The sequence below is a fragment of the Elephas maximus genome, chromosome 4, assembly GCF_024166365.1.
Source record: "Elephas maximus indicus isolate mEleMax1 chromosome 4, mEleMax1 primary haplotype, whole genome shotgun sequence".
Taxonomy (NCBI): domain Eukaryota; kingdom Metazoa; phylum Chordata; class Mammalia; order Proboscidea; family Elephantidae; genus Elephas; species Elephas maximus.
In genome coordinates, this window is record NC_064822.1 from 104,409,443 (window position 1) to 104,425,055 (window position 15,613).

The 15,613-nt window shown below is 54.9% G+C and overlaps 1 protein-coding gene across 1 annotated transcript; it reads right to left on the bottom strand.

Annotated features, from left to right (window-relative positions):
- Nucleotides 1–10,489: 10,489 nt before the first annotated feature.
- Nucleotides 10,490–14,193, bottom strand: DDN (dendrin). The gene is made up of 2 exons (XM_049882986.1): nt 13,985–14,193; nt 10,490–13,561 (listed from the first exon to the last, which is right to left on the bottom strand). Exons 1-2 carry the CDS (start codon nt 14,191–14,193, stop codon nt 11,623–11,625), a joined length of 2,148 nt encoding a protein of 715 aa, XP_049738943.1. The 3' UTR covers nt 10,490–11,622.
- Nucleotides 14,194–15,613: the final 1,420 nt, after the last annotated feature.

Consider the following 15,613-nt stretch of genomic DNA (forward strand, 5'->3'; position numbering starts at 1 on the left):
AGCACATTTAACGTCCACATTTCTAGTGACATTCTGTTGCTGATGCTGTATCCATTCTCTAAGAGGATAGAGACTTTCTCTATAGCTCTTTGTACTTCTTTCTGAGCCCTCACCAGAATTGCCTTTGATGTCTATAATTCTACCAACAGTCTCTTCAAGGCAATCTAGGCTTATATTCTTGTTGTTAGGTGGTGTTGAGTCGGTTCTGACTCATAGCAACCCTATCTACAACAGAATGAAACACTGCCTGGTCCTGCACCATTCTCACAATTGCTGCTCTGTTTGAGCCCATCATTACTACTAAGCACCTTAAAACTTTGCCAGCCTCTACCTATTATCCAATTTCAAAACCATTTCCACATTGTAGGTGTTTGTTAGAGCAGCACCCTTACGTCTCAGTACCAAATTCTGTCTTAGTTATCTAGTGCTGCTACAACAGAAATACCACAAGTGGGTGGCTTTAACAAACAGAAATTTATTTTCTCACAGTTTGGAGGCTAGAAGGCTGAATTCAGGGTGCCAGCTCTAGGGCAAGGCTTTCTCTCTCTGTTGGCTGTGGAGGAAGATCCTCATCTCTCTTTGAGCTTCTGCTCCTGGCCAGTCTTCATGTGTCTTGGCATCTCTCTTTCTCCATCTCCGTTTCTTAGTTTGCTTGTTTAATCTCTTTTATATCTCAAAAGAGATTGACTCAAAATACACCCTACACTAATCCTGCCTCATTAACATAACAAAGACAACCCATTCCAAAATGAGATTATAACCACAGGCATAAAAGCTAGGATTTACAACACATATTTTCAGGGAACACAATTCAATCCATAACAATTATGAACAATATCAATACTTCTATGTGCACATTCACCAGAGTTGGCAGGAGTCCTGACCCTGCCCACAGCCCTAAATCTATCTCTAACTCTAATCCTCTCCAGGTCCCTAGGTCTAACCTTAGCCTTAACCCTAACTTCAGGGAAACACTAACCTCTTCTCAAGCTCTCATGTCTGTCCTTAATTGAAACCCCTCCACCGGCAGGGGAGGACTAGAAGGGCAGGGGGAGCTGTGAAGCGTTCCCCAAGGGCAGCAACTGATCCCAGCTGACTTGAGAATTTCCCCCTCCCCAGGACTCTTTTGCTGTTGTCTCTGCCTCCCACCTCTCCCTGGATGTATGAACTCTGACCCCTATTGGCCTTTGGGATATGTGTAGGGGTAGGAGAGGGGAGCCAAGAGCTGCGCAACCCTGCAATGACATCCCTTTCCCTTTCTATCCACCCACCAAGCCACCAAGCTAGCACCAGCTCAGCGCTGGTGGGCAGCCTAGGGGGAGGGATAAAAGCCTTTTTGATCCTGGGTAGAAGCAGCCACCTGAAAGGCCCTAGGTTTCCAGTAAAGAACACCTGCAGAGAATGCCCAGTATATAACCCAAAGAACTATTAGATCTCCCAGCTCCCAAAGCAAGAAATTAATGGACTGCCAGAGGCAGGAGATGGGGCTTGGGTCCCTGCTGGACAATGCCTAGCGTTAGGGAGAAGAAGCAGGGTCAGGAGTGAAAGCTGTCTCCAGTCATTCTCACCTAACACCTAACTCCAAGAATTAGTATCAGCTTTGAGTCCTAGAAGTTGGGGGGATCTGTGCTGAGCTGATACATAGGAGCTGGAAGAAGAGCAAGGGAAAGGAATGAATCCAGGTTTGCCTCTGAGTAGGCTTTCAGCAATTCACTTGCTTTCTCAGCTTCAGTTGCCTTGTCTATTAAACAGAGATAATTATCTCTGGTTATAGCTACTCTTGATGGCACTAGTTTTTTTTTTTTTTTTTTATAGCTACTCTTAACCTTCAGGGAGATGAGGAGTTTCAGATGAGACAATGTATATGAAAGCTTAGGTCACCTGAACACTTCCTGACATCTCTTCTGTGCCTGGCACTATGTCAAATGCTGAGGCTCCAGTGATGTACAAGCAATAGTCCCAGCTTGGAGAAGTTGGCAGTCTGGCCAGAGAATCAAGCATGACAGCAGATATTGTCAGTATAATGGGGGGAGTTTGACGAAGATTCAGTACAGTGTAAAGTCTTTTACACATGCAGGAGGACTCCTACAACTCACATCCTCGGTGTGGAGGCCTTTCTCTTCTAGGGGCTGGGACTTTGAAGGAAGAAGGGGTAGGGTAGGTGCAAAATGATGCTGGGCCCTCCACGGGACGTGTACTAATGAAAAAAGCAAGCAAGAGGCTGTAGGATCTGCAAAGCACTACCTAGGAGCTAGTTGTTTTGTTATTATGATCACCTGTACTGTCCTCACATGGGCTAGAGAGGATAAGCCCTGGGCAGGAAAGCAGCTGTGCCCAGAGAGAGGCCTCGTGAAGGTCTCAAGGCCCAGAGCGAGCTCAGGGTGGACCTCCATTGGACGGTGTCATCAGGAATGTGTCTGTTGCCCCGGCTCTGCCCTATCCACCCAGGCTATCCTCTTGCCCACCTCTGATCCTCAGGTGCCAGGTGTCACAAGCCCAGTGGGATCTAAGGCTGGCAGGGACCCCAGACGCAAGGCTGGCCTCAGCAAGTGAGGGAGGGACTACTCCTGAAATATCCCGGGGGAGGGGGGAGCGGAAAAGCTGAGAGGATGGCAGGCCGTGTACAATCCCTGGGGGGTCAGCAAGCCGGCACCACACACACCCTGCCACACGCACCCTGGAAAAAGCCTGTCAGTGGGGCTGCAAATACCCCAGGGTCTAGCACCCCCCGCCCCCCCTCAGGCTGGCTCAGGCCTCCTCTCCAGGCCAGAGAGAGAAAAATAACAAAATGAGGAGAAAATAAGCTGTTTGGCTGTGGTGTGAGCAGGAATATCCATGCAGAGCTGCCCACCACTCACCCTTACTCACTCTTTCCACACCCAGCCAGGGCGCCCAGCATGAGACAGACCACCCCCCTGCCCCCTCCCCCGTCTGGGCTAAAAGCAGACGCTGGTGAGAGAGCAGCAGGTTATAAATAAGCCCAGGGAACTGCCGCCAACTCGCTCCCTTGTCATCCCTTGGGAGGGTGTGGGGTGGGGTGGCTCCTAGGGAGGAGCCAGGGCTGCCCTATTCCCCTGGGGCTGGAGGAAGTGGGGCTTCCAAGAGGCTACTGCATTTTTTTTACCCTTTTCAAGGGGAAGGAACCACCACTGCTCCATTTTCCCTGTATATTTATTTGCTCATCTGCTCAGCGCTAGGGTCCCCACCTCTCTGGGCCAGGCCTGGAAGCTCATAATGAAACAGCCCAAGGCTGCTCTGTGTCAGGCTGCAGCCCAGCGCCACTTCCCTGCCTCATACCTGTTTACTCTCACCAAAACTGAAGTTCATCCATTCATTCAGCAGGCATTTACCGCAGGCCTGCTGAACGCCAGGCCTTGGGCAGAGGCACATCTGCTCATATGAGCACACACACACACACGTGCACATTCAGACCTCTGCTCTCATGTGCTCACACCAGCTACAGGCCCCCTTAAGCGTTTCCTGTCTTTAACCTGGCAACCCCATCAGGAAGGTGGAGTTTCAGGCTCCTTGTTCTGCCTCTTACTAGGTTATGTATGTATGGAGGGGGCTGAGAATAGGGCACCTAAACATTCCTGCTTCTCCCCTGAATAATGAGGGTGTCCTTCCTCTCCTCCCTACCCAATCATCCTCCCAGTGTAGGTGCCTTTCGCGGAAGAAAGAGCCGCTCTGTGGGCTGCTGGTAGGCACCTGCTCGGGCTGCCAGAGCCTCCTGCTTCCCAGCCACTTGCCAAGTAGTGCCAAGCCAGGCAAGAGGGTGCAGTGCCACCCTGGGAAGCTTCTAGCTCTGCTCCCCAAAGGCTGAACCCCCTCCCTTCTTCCTATTAATCCTCCTCGGAAGTAAAGGGGCCATTCCTGGAGCCCCCTCAGCCCTATTGTGGCCCCTCGCCCTCCTCGGCTGGCGTCTAATTAACTCCTCCTGCCCCTGGTTTTGTGTGCCCCCCTTACCCCACCTTGTCGGCCCCGCCCCTCCGCTCGGCCCGCTCCCCCCCACGGACATTCCAGCCCGGCCTGGGCCAGTGTGCCAGGGCAACCAGGGCCGGACCGAGGCCTAATCCCCCTGCTGCCTGGTCCGACTGGGGGAGCCCCACTCACCTCCCCGCTCTCTGGGGGCTGCCCGGCTCTGCTGTGGCGGAGACACACAATCAGGACAAAGGCGCAGCCCCCAGGGGGCTAACTCAGCCTTCACGCCCAGGTTGTGTGGCATTTGGGGAGTTTAATGAATTGTCCATCACGCCTTTCAGGGCCCGCCCGTCAGCCTGGATTAATCTTCGGAGCCCTGGTGGGGTAGGAGACACTAAGCCTGTATTTATTACTCTCCCATTGTCACTAATTGAGGTAATTATCTGTGACTCTGGCCCGGCCAACAATACAGCATTCACTCCCGGGACCTCGATGGGCCCGGCTCCCACTCTCGGCACCAACCCTCCCTTCCTCTCCTAAACCCGCCAAGGGCTAAGTTGGACCCTGGAGCATGTTGGGAAAGTGGACAATGTCCCAAGGGAACAATGCTTCACCCCCCTAACCAGTGTCTCCCACAGTTACCACTATGAATTTGTGGCCAGGCAGAGATATAGTCTCCCCAAAGTAGGCAAGAAAATTAGGAAGCCTTTGTCAGGGTACAGGTTTGGCTGGCAGAACCCTCAGCTCACAAGGGCATGTTTCTGAGGTCTTTGGTCTTCTGAACTCCTCAAATCTCCACCCCTGGGCTGATGGCACCAGGATCTCACAAGACCCTTCTACGGACATACCCTCGTGTCCCTATAGCCTCCAGGGCCTTAGGGTATGGGGAGACTTTACCCCATCCCAGTTCTACTCTGAGGAGTTCACTCGACCAGGGCTAATAGAGTGACTGTTGATATGATGGGGCAGGTTGAGGGAGAGAACAGGAGAGGGCTTGACAGGGTGCTCAGGGAAGAGCAAGAGGAGCCATTCTGGGAAGAAACATTCCCAGGGGTCACACTAAGGTGGCCATGCAGCAACCTCAGAGAGGAACTTGGATTTGGAGGAGTGAGCAGTGCCGAAGGGTAGATTTCATGTGGAAACAGCTTCCCAGGGCAGGGAAACTGGTCTTGGGGAACAGGCGTGTGTGTGTGTGTGTTTGTGTGTGTGTGTGAGAGAGAGAGAGAGAGATTTGGGCAGCACTGGACTGTGGGCTCCTTGAGGGCACAGACTGTGTCTTTTGGCCACTGTTGTCTTTCCAAGAACTTAACATTGTACCTGGCACATAGTAGGCACTCAATAAATAGTTGTCAAATGAATGGATGGATAGATGAGGTGTTGGGGGTCTGTCTGCTCTTCTCTTCCACAATTGCATTTGGGCTCTTTATTCTTTCAGGATCTGCTGGAAGATGTCTAGACTATCCTGGGACAGTTCTTCAATGGGCACTTCACCAGCTGGAAACGCTAAGGACCCTGGCAAAGCTCAAAGCTACAGTTGGAACAGCGCCACCTTGTGGTAGTTCTTGGGAGAGCTCCCGGAGAAAACCCAGCAAACAAGGCAGGGTCATCCCCGAAAACGGCAAGGGAGGGCGTCACGCTAGGCAGGAGCCATCCCTTTTCCAATATATATGACAATCTTTCTGCAGCACAATTTTGTCAGTTGTTCCTTCCTTCCAGCAGCATTTGCTGAGAGTCTGCTCTGTGCCAGGCTTGTAGAGGATACAGAGCTAAATCAAAGGCACAGCTTTGAGTAAGGAGCCCTGGTGGCACAACGATTAAGCACTAGGCTGCTAAGAGAAAGGTTGGGGTTTGAATTCACCCAACAACTCCGGGGAAGAGGTGACCTGGCAACCTGCTCCCGTAAGGATTACAGCCTAGAAAACCCTGTGAGGCAGTTCTACTCTGTCACATGGAGTCTCGATGAGTCAAAACTGACAGATGGCTCCTAACAACAATCTAAGAGTAGCTTATGGTCTAGCAGGGGATTCCACAAGGTAACAAGACCAACAAAGGTCATTATTAAGCAACAGGAGAAAAAGATGCTATGGGTATTAAGAAGAAAATCAGGACATTTCCAGCTCAAAAACTCTGTCTCTCACCTCTCCCTCAATTCCTTTCACTAAAGTGGAAACATTTTATCCTTGCTTTCCAAAGACACTTCATGATTTGGCTCCCACACACCTTTTCAGAATTCCTTTCTTTCCATATCTCTGCACTCCCCAGAGCCTCTGTGCTCTGTGAAAGCTGTGTACTCCCACCTCTCTACCTTTGTCCATACCCAGGAATGCACCTCTTCTTCATATCTCCCCTCTCTTATTCAAATGTTCCTTTCTCCATGAACACTCTTTTAATTTATGTTGGCAGTGGCCTTGCCTCTGCCTTTTTGAGCCCCCAAAGCACCCTCTTGGTCAGGCTTTCATTAAAACACGTATTCCCTGTCCCATTGGTGGTTATCTGTGTATGTTACTCACCCCCTTCTCCCCACCAAGCTTCCAGTTCTCTGAGGACATAGGCTCTGTGTTTCCTTCATTCTGGCATCTTTTAAAGCACTGGGCTAGGTACATCATATGCCCTCATTAAAGATAAATAGATGGATGAATGGATGGACAGATGGATTGGTGAATGGATAAATGAAAGGATGAATGGATGCTTGGATGGATGAACAATTGGTTAGATAGTGATGGATGAATGGATAGGTATCAGATGGATGGATGGTTGGATGAATGCATGAAAGTGTGGATAGATAGATGAATGGATGGTTGGTTGGATGAATATTATATGGGTGGATAGATGGATGGATGGATGGTTGGATGAAAGTATGGATGGATGTGAAGCATCTCTTCTCTAAAAGGACTCACAAAAGGCTATGTAGTATCAGGGGCTTCAAGGGAGGGAGCTCACCCCATGCCAGGACAGGCAGCAGGGGAAATAGCACCTGCACTGGGCCTCCTTCAGTAACATACACACACACCCTCAACAACTTGTCTCCCAAAGACCTGGGTATATTTCCACTCCCCAGAAGGCACAGTCTGGGAGCTGTTTCTTTCTTCGTGCTCCCCTGGCCCTTTGGGAATACCTCCATTAACATGTATTATGCTGTACTGCCTGCATTGTAATGACTCTCAGTTTTCTCTTCCATGTCCTTTCCCCTACCACGTACATACCCTGGACTGTGAGCTTCCTTAAGGTAGGAAGCATCCCCAAGTCTCTATGTCCCTAGACATATGTACTTAACTGTTGAGCAAATAAACGAAATAAAGTAGATGCTAGCTCTCTTCCCCATAGACACACTTTGCACACATACTTATCTTTAGCTATTTCTCCTGGTCCCGTCCTCCTCACACACATACACACTCACACTCCTGACCCAGAACCTCTCCGAAGTCCCAGAGTCTATGGCCTGTTTCCTGGTTTCCTTTACCCATTTGTGGCTAGTCTAGGGAAATCTCTGGGCTCTCCTGAGTATCTGAAAGATGGAGAGCGCTCTCAGCTCTTCTAAAGCCATAGTAACTTGATCCCATATGGGGCAGAAAGGGGCTTCCTTGGGAAGAACCTAACTGTTGAGAGGGTAGTAGGGTCCTAGGCTAACCTGAAGGCTTCTGCTGCAACCTGACCATGCCCTCCCAGGTCTGCTGTCCCTACTCCTGACCTGTGAGGCTGTCCTAAGGTGGGGGATGGTTGTGGCCTCCATCTCAAGGCTGACTGGCTGGCAGACGAAGCCAGATTTAGAAGTCATTTTCACAGTAGGGAGCCTCCAACCTCCCACCCACAGGGCCCTGCAGGGCCAGTCTGAGATACGGCTCACCAGGACCTGACCCCTAGACCTGCAGTTGCTCCTCCCCTTCTTCTTTCTCTTCCTTTCTCCCCAGGCCTTTTGGCAGCTGGTGCTAATTCCATCCACAGGTACAGATGGAGGAAGGCCTGGTGGAGGGAGGTGAGGAGTATGTCGCACTGACATTTTAACCACCCCTGCGCTCCCAGTACAACATTCACCCATTCCAGGGGCTGTTTGTCCCCACCCCAGAGCTCCCCTGGCCTCTCTACCTGGCCTCTGCTGCCTGTGCCTCCTCCTTCCCTTCCTCCACCCGTCTTCCCTATCCTCCTGCCACACACCCCCAACACTAATGAGATAGCCCTGGAGAAAACTAATAATTATAGCTAACATGTATATCCTTTACAAAAAAAAAAAAAAATTTTTTTTTTATGGGCCAGGCACTGTTCTAAGTGCTTTACGTATTGACTAATCTTCCCAATGACCCTACAAGAAAAGCACTATTAATAACCCCGTTTTATAACTGAAGACATTGAGGCACGGAGAGGTTACGTAATTTGTCCAAGGTCACACAACTAGTACCAGGTGGAGCCAAGATTTGAACTCAGGCTGCCAGACCCCAAGGTCCATGCTCTAAACACTATCCCGGCTCTCTGCTAACGGTAGTGGTATGCGCGAGCTCTTAGAAACTGCCTCTGCGTGTTCATCCTCAAAGGGGCTCAGGCAGCATGGTGGAGATCCCACCCACAGGGCCAACTCCTCCACTGTCACCTCTTCTACCAACCCCCGAGTGAGTCCTGGAGCCCCTAGGTTATAGCAAAATCTAGGCAGATGCTCTCACCTCTGCCCAGGCTTTCCTCAATCTTCTTCCTAGCTTGAAGTCCATCCTCTTCTCCGGCCCAGAGGTCTAAGGCACAAACTCAGCCGAACCAGGCCCACCTGAATCTGGCCTCAGTTGCTACTTCCACTTATCTTCAACAACTCCCCTGAATATACCCTAAACTTCAGTCAAGCCAGACCATTTGGTAATTCCCTAAACATATCCTGTTTCCACAAACCCATGCCTTTGCTTCTGCTGTTTCCTCCGCCTAGAATGCCCTTTCCCCAAATTCTATCTCAGATGCCACCTCCTCCATCAGCCTTCCCTGGTCTCAATAAACCCATACAACCTCCTTCTCGTTTGACCCCTTATAGCACTGAACACTCACTGCTCAAAACTGTTATTATTTGTGTGTTTTCCTCTTCATCCCTTTCTTAGCTCCTAAACTCCCTGAGGCCATTGTCAGACGGGTCTTACCTCCATCCTGGAGCCCAGCCCAGTGCCTAGTTCTCAGTGAAAAAAAAAAAAAAGTACCGAACCAAACCCACTGCCATCAAGTCGGTTCTGCCACTATAGGACAGAGTAGAGCTGCCCCCATAGAGTTTCCAAGGAGTGTGGGGCGGATTTGAACTGCCAGCCTCTTGGTTAGCAGCTGTAGTACTTAACCACTACCCCACCAGCAGTTCTGGTTCCTCGTAGGTGCTCAGTAAATGCTCAGGACTCAGAATTGGGTCTGTAGGTGGAAGGGAGACAGACCTGGGGAACCTTTGATCTCTGTCCGAGGTGACCCCCACTTCCTTTATCTCCTCCAGCAAAAGCTAACTAGAAACCTGGCAGTCTAGGTTCCTGGCAGATTTTGGAATGGACCTTCCTGGTGGCTCGCTCTGACCAACGCTGTCCCCTCTGGTTCAGAACCCAAAAGAAGAACACAGCCCCCTACCCTCCCCACCCCCAAATGAACCAAGGCCAGCCAGCCAGAGGTTTGGGTCGGGTCCGGTGGACTTCTAGGCGGCCCTGCCCCCTTCCCCTCCTGTCCAGAACCTCTCCCGGTTCGGGTGGGGAGTGACGTCGAGATAATTGGAGACTAAAACTGTAAGTGGTTTGGAAACGGGGCTGGGGACCTGAACACCGAGCCTGAGTTGGCGGGACCCGGTGGCGGTGGGGGCAGAGGCGAGTCCGGGGGCCGGCCAGTACCCGGAGACTGAGTCTGGGCGAAGCCCCCGCTCCAGCCGAGCCGGCAGCTAAATTTACCCGGGCTGACTCAGCCCTTGCCCGGAATGGGGGGCGGGGGGAAAGCGCCAGGGCAGTGGGAAGAGCCGGCGAGGGTGGGGGGAGCAAGAAAGGGAGAGTCCGAGCTGGGGAAGACAGAGGTGGATCGGGAGTTTCCACCAAAGAAAGGAGTCTTCCTCCCCCACGGCGCAGGAAGGAGCGAGGAGCACTGGGGGTGGGGCGCTACAGGGAAAGGGTCGGTGTAAGGAAGAAGGTGCCAAGTCTGGAGCAAAGGGAAGCTTAGATTTATTGAGCGCCTACTGTGTGCCAGGCACTGTGCTAGGCGCTTTACATACATTATCTCATTAAATCCTCACAACAACCCTGCGAGGTAGGTGTTTATAAATCCTCATTTGACAGATGAGGAAACTGAGGCTCAAGGAGGTGAAGTGATTTGGCCAAGTTCACATGGCTAGTAAATGGCTGAGACGGAGGAGGCGTCCAGGATCGGCGAGAAAAGGGACTTCAGTGTCTGGGTCCCAAGCCGCTTGGCGTGGATGAGAACAGGAGGGGCTCGGCGCGCTCTCAAAGGCCTGCTCCTGGCCCCGCACGGCTGCAGGCTGCAAGGCGCGGGACAGGCGCGCGGTAACTAGGTAAGCTATCAATGGATTAACTGGCAGTGCCGGGTAGTGGGGGACTCGGAAACTAGCAACCGGGGAAATCCGCGACCTGCGCGCGCCCCGCAGTGGCTATGGCGAGTATCACACCCCACACCTTCAGGCTCCTTGGGACCAACCTCCCTCTTCCTTGCCTCGAGGATTTCTGTCAGAGGCAGAAATTAGGGAAATTCTCAGGGTTCTTTCAGGTGGGCGATACCACCTGGGAAGTCGTGGCAACGTTCCACAGCAGAAATAAGGAACGTTGGGGAGGAGGAAAAAGAGAAGGCCTAGTAGAGGTTCCAAGCTTTATCACTGGCTGCCTTCCTTCCCCAGTTCAGACCACCACAGGCCAGGGACAGTCACAGAACTGGAGTGGGAAGCCCTCACCTAATGCCGGAAGACTAGGATAGGAGCCCTTTGCCTACTCCTCAGCTCTCTTACAAACACTGGACAGTCTCCTCAACGGAGGGTGATATCAGGTGAAATGGAGGCCACCAAGGGATGCTTAGACTCTTCTCAACTCTCTCCCTTGGTTTGTGGAGGGGAATATGAGATAGAAGCCTCCCCAAAGATCCCAAAATGTCAGAGATAAAACCATGAACCTTAAAACTCCCTCATTTTACATACCAGGTGGTCTGGAGGCCTGGAGAGGGAGAGTGACTGGCCTAAGGTCACCTAGCAAGTCAGTGGCAGAGTTGGGATTGAAACCAAAGGCACGGGACACAAAGTGAGCACTCTTTCTGCTTTGCTGGCTGCTTCTAGAGCCTTTCCTCTTCTACCAACAGCCCCTCTGTCACAGGGTCACCCAGTGCTCTCAGGTCTTCCCATCACTTTCTCCCTCCTGCCCAGGGCCCTGCCTTCCTGTGACTGCCACCATCCCCACTCTCATAACTGATCCTGGCTAGGCTTCTCTGCTCAGCTCCACAACAGTGCATCAGCCCTTGCTGAAGATCCATGACCTTCTCACTCATGTGCCCTAGATGTGGCAAGATTAAAGTCTACCGCTCATCCTCACCACTCCTGAAAAATAAATAAATGAATGTGCAGATGGCCCCTGTTCTTTTCATTTGGGCAGCTTCTGCTTCAGGTATGGGAATGGGAAGGGGTAGGGGTACAGGGACAAAAGAAGCAAGAGTGTGGGAAAGAAAAGAATGGGGGGCCCAAGGATGGGTTGAGGGGCACAACTCCAAGATGGGGGTTTCTCATTGTTGCTCCCTATTTCCTTGTGGGGTCCTCTTACTGTCCCCCACACGGAAGAGGGCCTCCTCCGTTCGGCTTATGACACCCAGAATCTCCCGGATACTGCCGTTTAGCTCTACTCTCTTCCCGCCCTCCCGGGGCTCCGCCGTGGGGCCCCCAACCCCGGGCTGGGTCTGCTCACTTCGCCAGAAGGTGCCCGAGGCTTCTGTGTCGCTTCCGTCAGAGGAGCCGCTATGCACGCTGAGTTCCGCAGCTTCGTCCGAGTCCGAGTCCGGGGCGGTGTGGCGGCGGATGCGGGACACGGCTTCCCGCAGGGCCCCAGCGTAGGGCCCCGGGGTCCGCGCCCAACTGCGACCCACGCGCCGCGGGACCGCTGTCACTTCCTTCGAGCCCTCGGCGCTGCCCACGCTTCCCGAAGCCGCTGGGCCTAAGGCCAGGTGCTCTGGGCTACCTGGCTGCCTGGGGACGTCCCGCAGGTTCACTTCGCTGACAGGAAGCCCCAAGATACGGGAGGCCCGCTCCTGCAGCGAGGAATCCTCCGGCTCCCCGCCCTCAGCTTCGCTCCCGCGCCCCGCGCTGGGCTGGTGTGAAAGGCCGCTGCTCGACAGTAGCTTTTGGCAAGGGGAAGGAAAGGCCGCGGGACCCTCGCCCTCCTCCTTGCCGCACTGCAGTCGACTAGGGGCATCTCCCCCCACGCGCGGCACCCCGGAGGGCAAAAGCCGCATGTGCTGGGTTTGGGGAGTCGGAACATACTGGGACCGAATCACCACGCAAGTGGCGTCAATGACAAAGACGCCTTCTCCACAAGTGGGGCGGCGGGAACTGCGGGGCAGGGTGTGGGCGCGGCGGGTCACCTTCCATCCCTTCAGGGTCTCGGTTTCTGCCTCCTCTCTGTGACCCAGGTACTCTTTCCATCCCGTGCCTCCTGGAGCCCAGGGTCTGGGGAGGGTTTGGCTATGTCGGGGCGGCTGCTTTTTGGGGGAGGAAATCCAGCGTTTGAGGAGCCAGCTCTGTTCTACATTTTCTTTCCCTTCCCTGGAGCCCTTGAGGTGGGGCCTGGACCTGGGGGCGGGGCGCGGGGGACTAGGAGTAGCAGTTGCAGGCCCTGTAGGAACTGTCTTGGCGCCCGGGCTCCCTGGAGCTTTGGCTGCTGAATGGCTGTCACTACCGTTGCTCAGGCCAGCAACAGCGAGCCCCAGGCTTCTCTCCGCGGCCCCCTTGCCGAACTCCGATCTAGCTCTAGCCACTCCACAGCCTGGGGAGCCTCCCAAGAGACCCCGCCCCTGTCTGAGACCCCAAGCCCCGAGGACGTCCCGGTAAATACGAGGATCCAGCCTCTTCTTTGCGCGCCCTGTCTCGGTCCTGGCCGGGGTTGGAGCTGGGTCTGGGGAGGCGGGCGCCTGGGTGAGCTCGGGGCCTCGCTTAGTCCCCAGGGTCCTGTGGGGGCCATCGTAAGAAGGTGGAGGCACGTAGGGTGGCGGCCGATCCCAGCGGCGTCGCGGGGCGGTCCCGGCAGCGCCTCGCAGCAGCAGGTGAGCCTCGTAGCTGGGAGGCCCGGGCCGCCGACCTCCCCAGGGCCCTGGCCACGCCGCGCCTAGTATGCTCTGAGGCTGTGCGGATGGACGGGGCGCCCGTCCCAACGGCACAAAGCGCTCTGGCCGGGAGGAAGCTGGGAGCCCTGCAGGGTGGGCCACCCGAGGGGCGTTCCGGGGCTCTGGGCGGGGCCTACCCGGGGGGCTCCTTCGGGCCCCACCAGCCTTGCGCCTTTTTCTTTCGGTCTCCTTGGCCTCCCGCTCCTGCGACGCCGCTTTCCTTTTCTCTTGCTCCCGGGCTCGGGCCTCGGCCGGGTGCCCCCCCCGCCAGTTGGTCGCCTCCTGCAGCACCCTGGAGGCCCAGAGCCGGCGGGGCGGCGGCTCAGGGGATCCCGGACGCGGCCCACACCTGGGACAATGAGCAGGAACCCAGGTGAGCAGTTTGTAGCGGAGGGGAGCCGAGGTCGGGGGAACCGGGAGCACTGGAGGCCACTTGGGGCCGCAGTGTGGAGGGGTGTGTGTGAGTGTGTGCGCGTGTGCACGTGCGTATATGTTAGGGCTGAAGTCGAAGCGGGACTCCTCACCATCTCTCCATGCACTCTTTACCAGCCTCTGCCCCATCTCACCTCCTGCCCTTTCTCACGCCCACTCCTGTTCCCCCAAAACAACACTGAAGGAGTCAGGTCCCAGCCCTCGGGGTGGGGTGGGGGAAGGAGGCGTGGGAAAGGCAAGGCGAGCCCAGCAGCGCTCGCTGGTGCCTTCGGGCAGGGGGGTGCAGACCCCACCCCTCCCCCACCACTCCACTCTCTTCCCTGGTCCCTCCTTCACTCACGTGCGGCTCTGGGTCCAGCGGGCCCAGTGGCTGGTCTGGGAATCCATGGGTTGTCCAGAAGGGGCGCGGCGACTATAATGACAAGAAATAGTCTTCACTTCAATCACCAGCAGCTTGGACTTCTGCACCCAGAGACGGCTACCAGACTCCTCATCCTGGAGCTCCCGGGGGCTATCCCGCCCCTCGGAGAATAACGGGCCATCCAGCATCCTGCCCCACCCCACCCCGGCCCCCCACCCTCCCACCCGCCCCGAGAGCCCCCTCCCAGCCCAGGGAGCCGGCGCCCACTGCAGAGCGGCGGGCCCAGGGACTGGGGACTATATATACCCGGGCACACGTGTGTGCCTGTCTGTGTGTGTGCGCGCGCATGTGACACGGCGCGGACGGCTCCGCGCTGCTACCTCCCCCATGTGCACGGCCGCCCCCTGGGGCCCGGGATTGGACGCCCCTTCCCACTGCTCTTGTCCCCCAAGCCTGATGGGACCCGCACGAGTGTGCGGGGGGACTTCTTTGCCAAGCTGACTGCCCCCCCTCCCCCACACCCATTTCTCCAACCTTCCCGCCGTTTTAACTCTTCATTCTCCTGCTTGTCAGGTTGCCTGACCCCCAGGGTTCAGCAGCCCTTTACTTCCTGCCTGGACATCAGTTTCTCGGACCGAGAGTGGTGGTGGGAATGGAACTCAAGGTCTTTGCCTGCCACTTTGCTGGTTTCCATGGGGTTGGGGTGCAGGAGGGGCTGGCCCACGGCTGGGGGCCTATTTTTAGCGGCAGTGGCCTTCGGGTGCAGAGATGAGTAACCAGCTTCCAGGAGGGAGGGAAGAGGCGGTGGCTTTCAGGCAGCTTTTGTATGACTGGGGGGGGGGGGGAGATCCTTCTCCCAGGCTCAAAGAGGGCGACCCCCACATCCTTAACGTCTCACCCTGGTGCTGAAACACAGAGCTGCTGGCACAGTGGGGCACACGAGTCTGGCTTGGCCACTGAAACTGCGCCACCACTCCCATTCTAGGTATTTGTCCTTGGGCACCCGTGAAGCCTTCTCCCAGCAGCAGGCTCTCTCCCCCAGCCCAGAAGCCAGAATGTTGGGGTCACCCTCTTCTATGCCCACAAAGCTCTGCCCAGCCTTATGGAGGACCCTTTCAGAAGGGATGGAGGAGGAATGGTGTGCTCCCTTGGCACAACCAATCCCTTAGCAACTGCAATGATAAAAGCAACCAGTTTCCCAGTATAGAGCTTCCCCTCACCACCACCACAATGCCTAGCTCACTCAGCCCCCACCTGAAGTGATACTCAAGATGCTCACCTCTTAGGCTCATTCTGTCCTGGGGGGGTTGTTGCTTACATCCATCCACATGATCCCTCCCCCCAAGCCTATATCAGGTGTCCCCTGATTCACCATGGCAATGTTAGTGGCAGCACAGCCCACGCCAACCCTTACATGCAGAGACTTAGCAACCATGCCTGGAAACCATGGCAGCAGCTCCAGTGGAGGGGCGGGAGGGAGGTGGGGGGAAGAATGTGTATGGCAATGGCTCCTGAGGAAGAAGGGACAATTTCTCTATCCTGAGAGGACTAGGTAAGAATAGAAGGCTATGAAGCTCCCAAATTTTATTGTCTTTCCCTCTGCTCCAT

Excerpts from the sequence above, each read along its gene's own strand:
- DDN (XM_049882986.1), bottom strand. The coding sequence starts at position 14,193 with ATGCTGGATGGCCCGTTATTCTCCGAGGGGCGGGATAGCCCCCGGGAG. Across the intron at positions 13,562-13,984 it reads CGCTGGACCCAGAGCCGCAC|GTGTGGGCCGCGTCCGGGAT; the intron begins GTGAGTGAAGGA and ends TCATTGTCCCAG.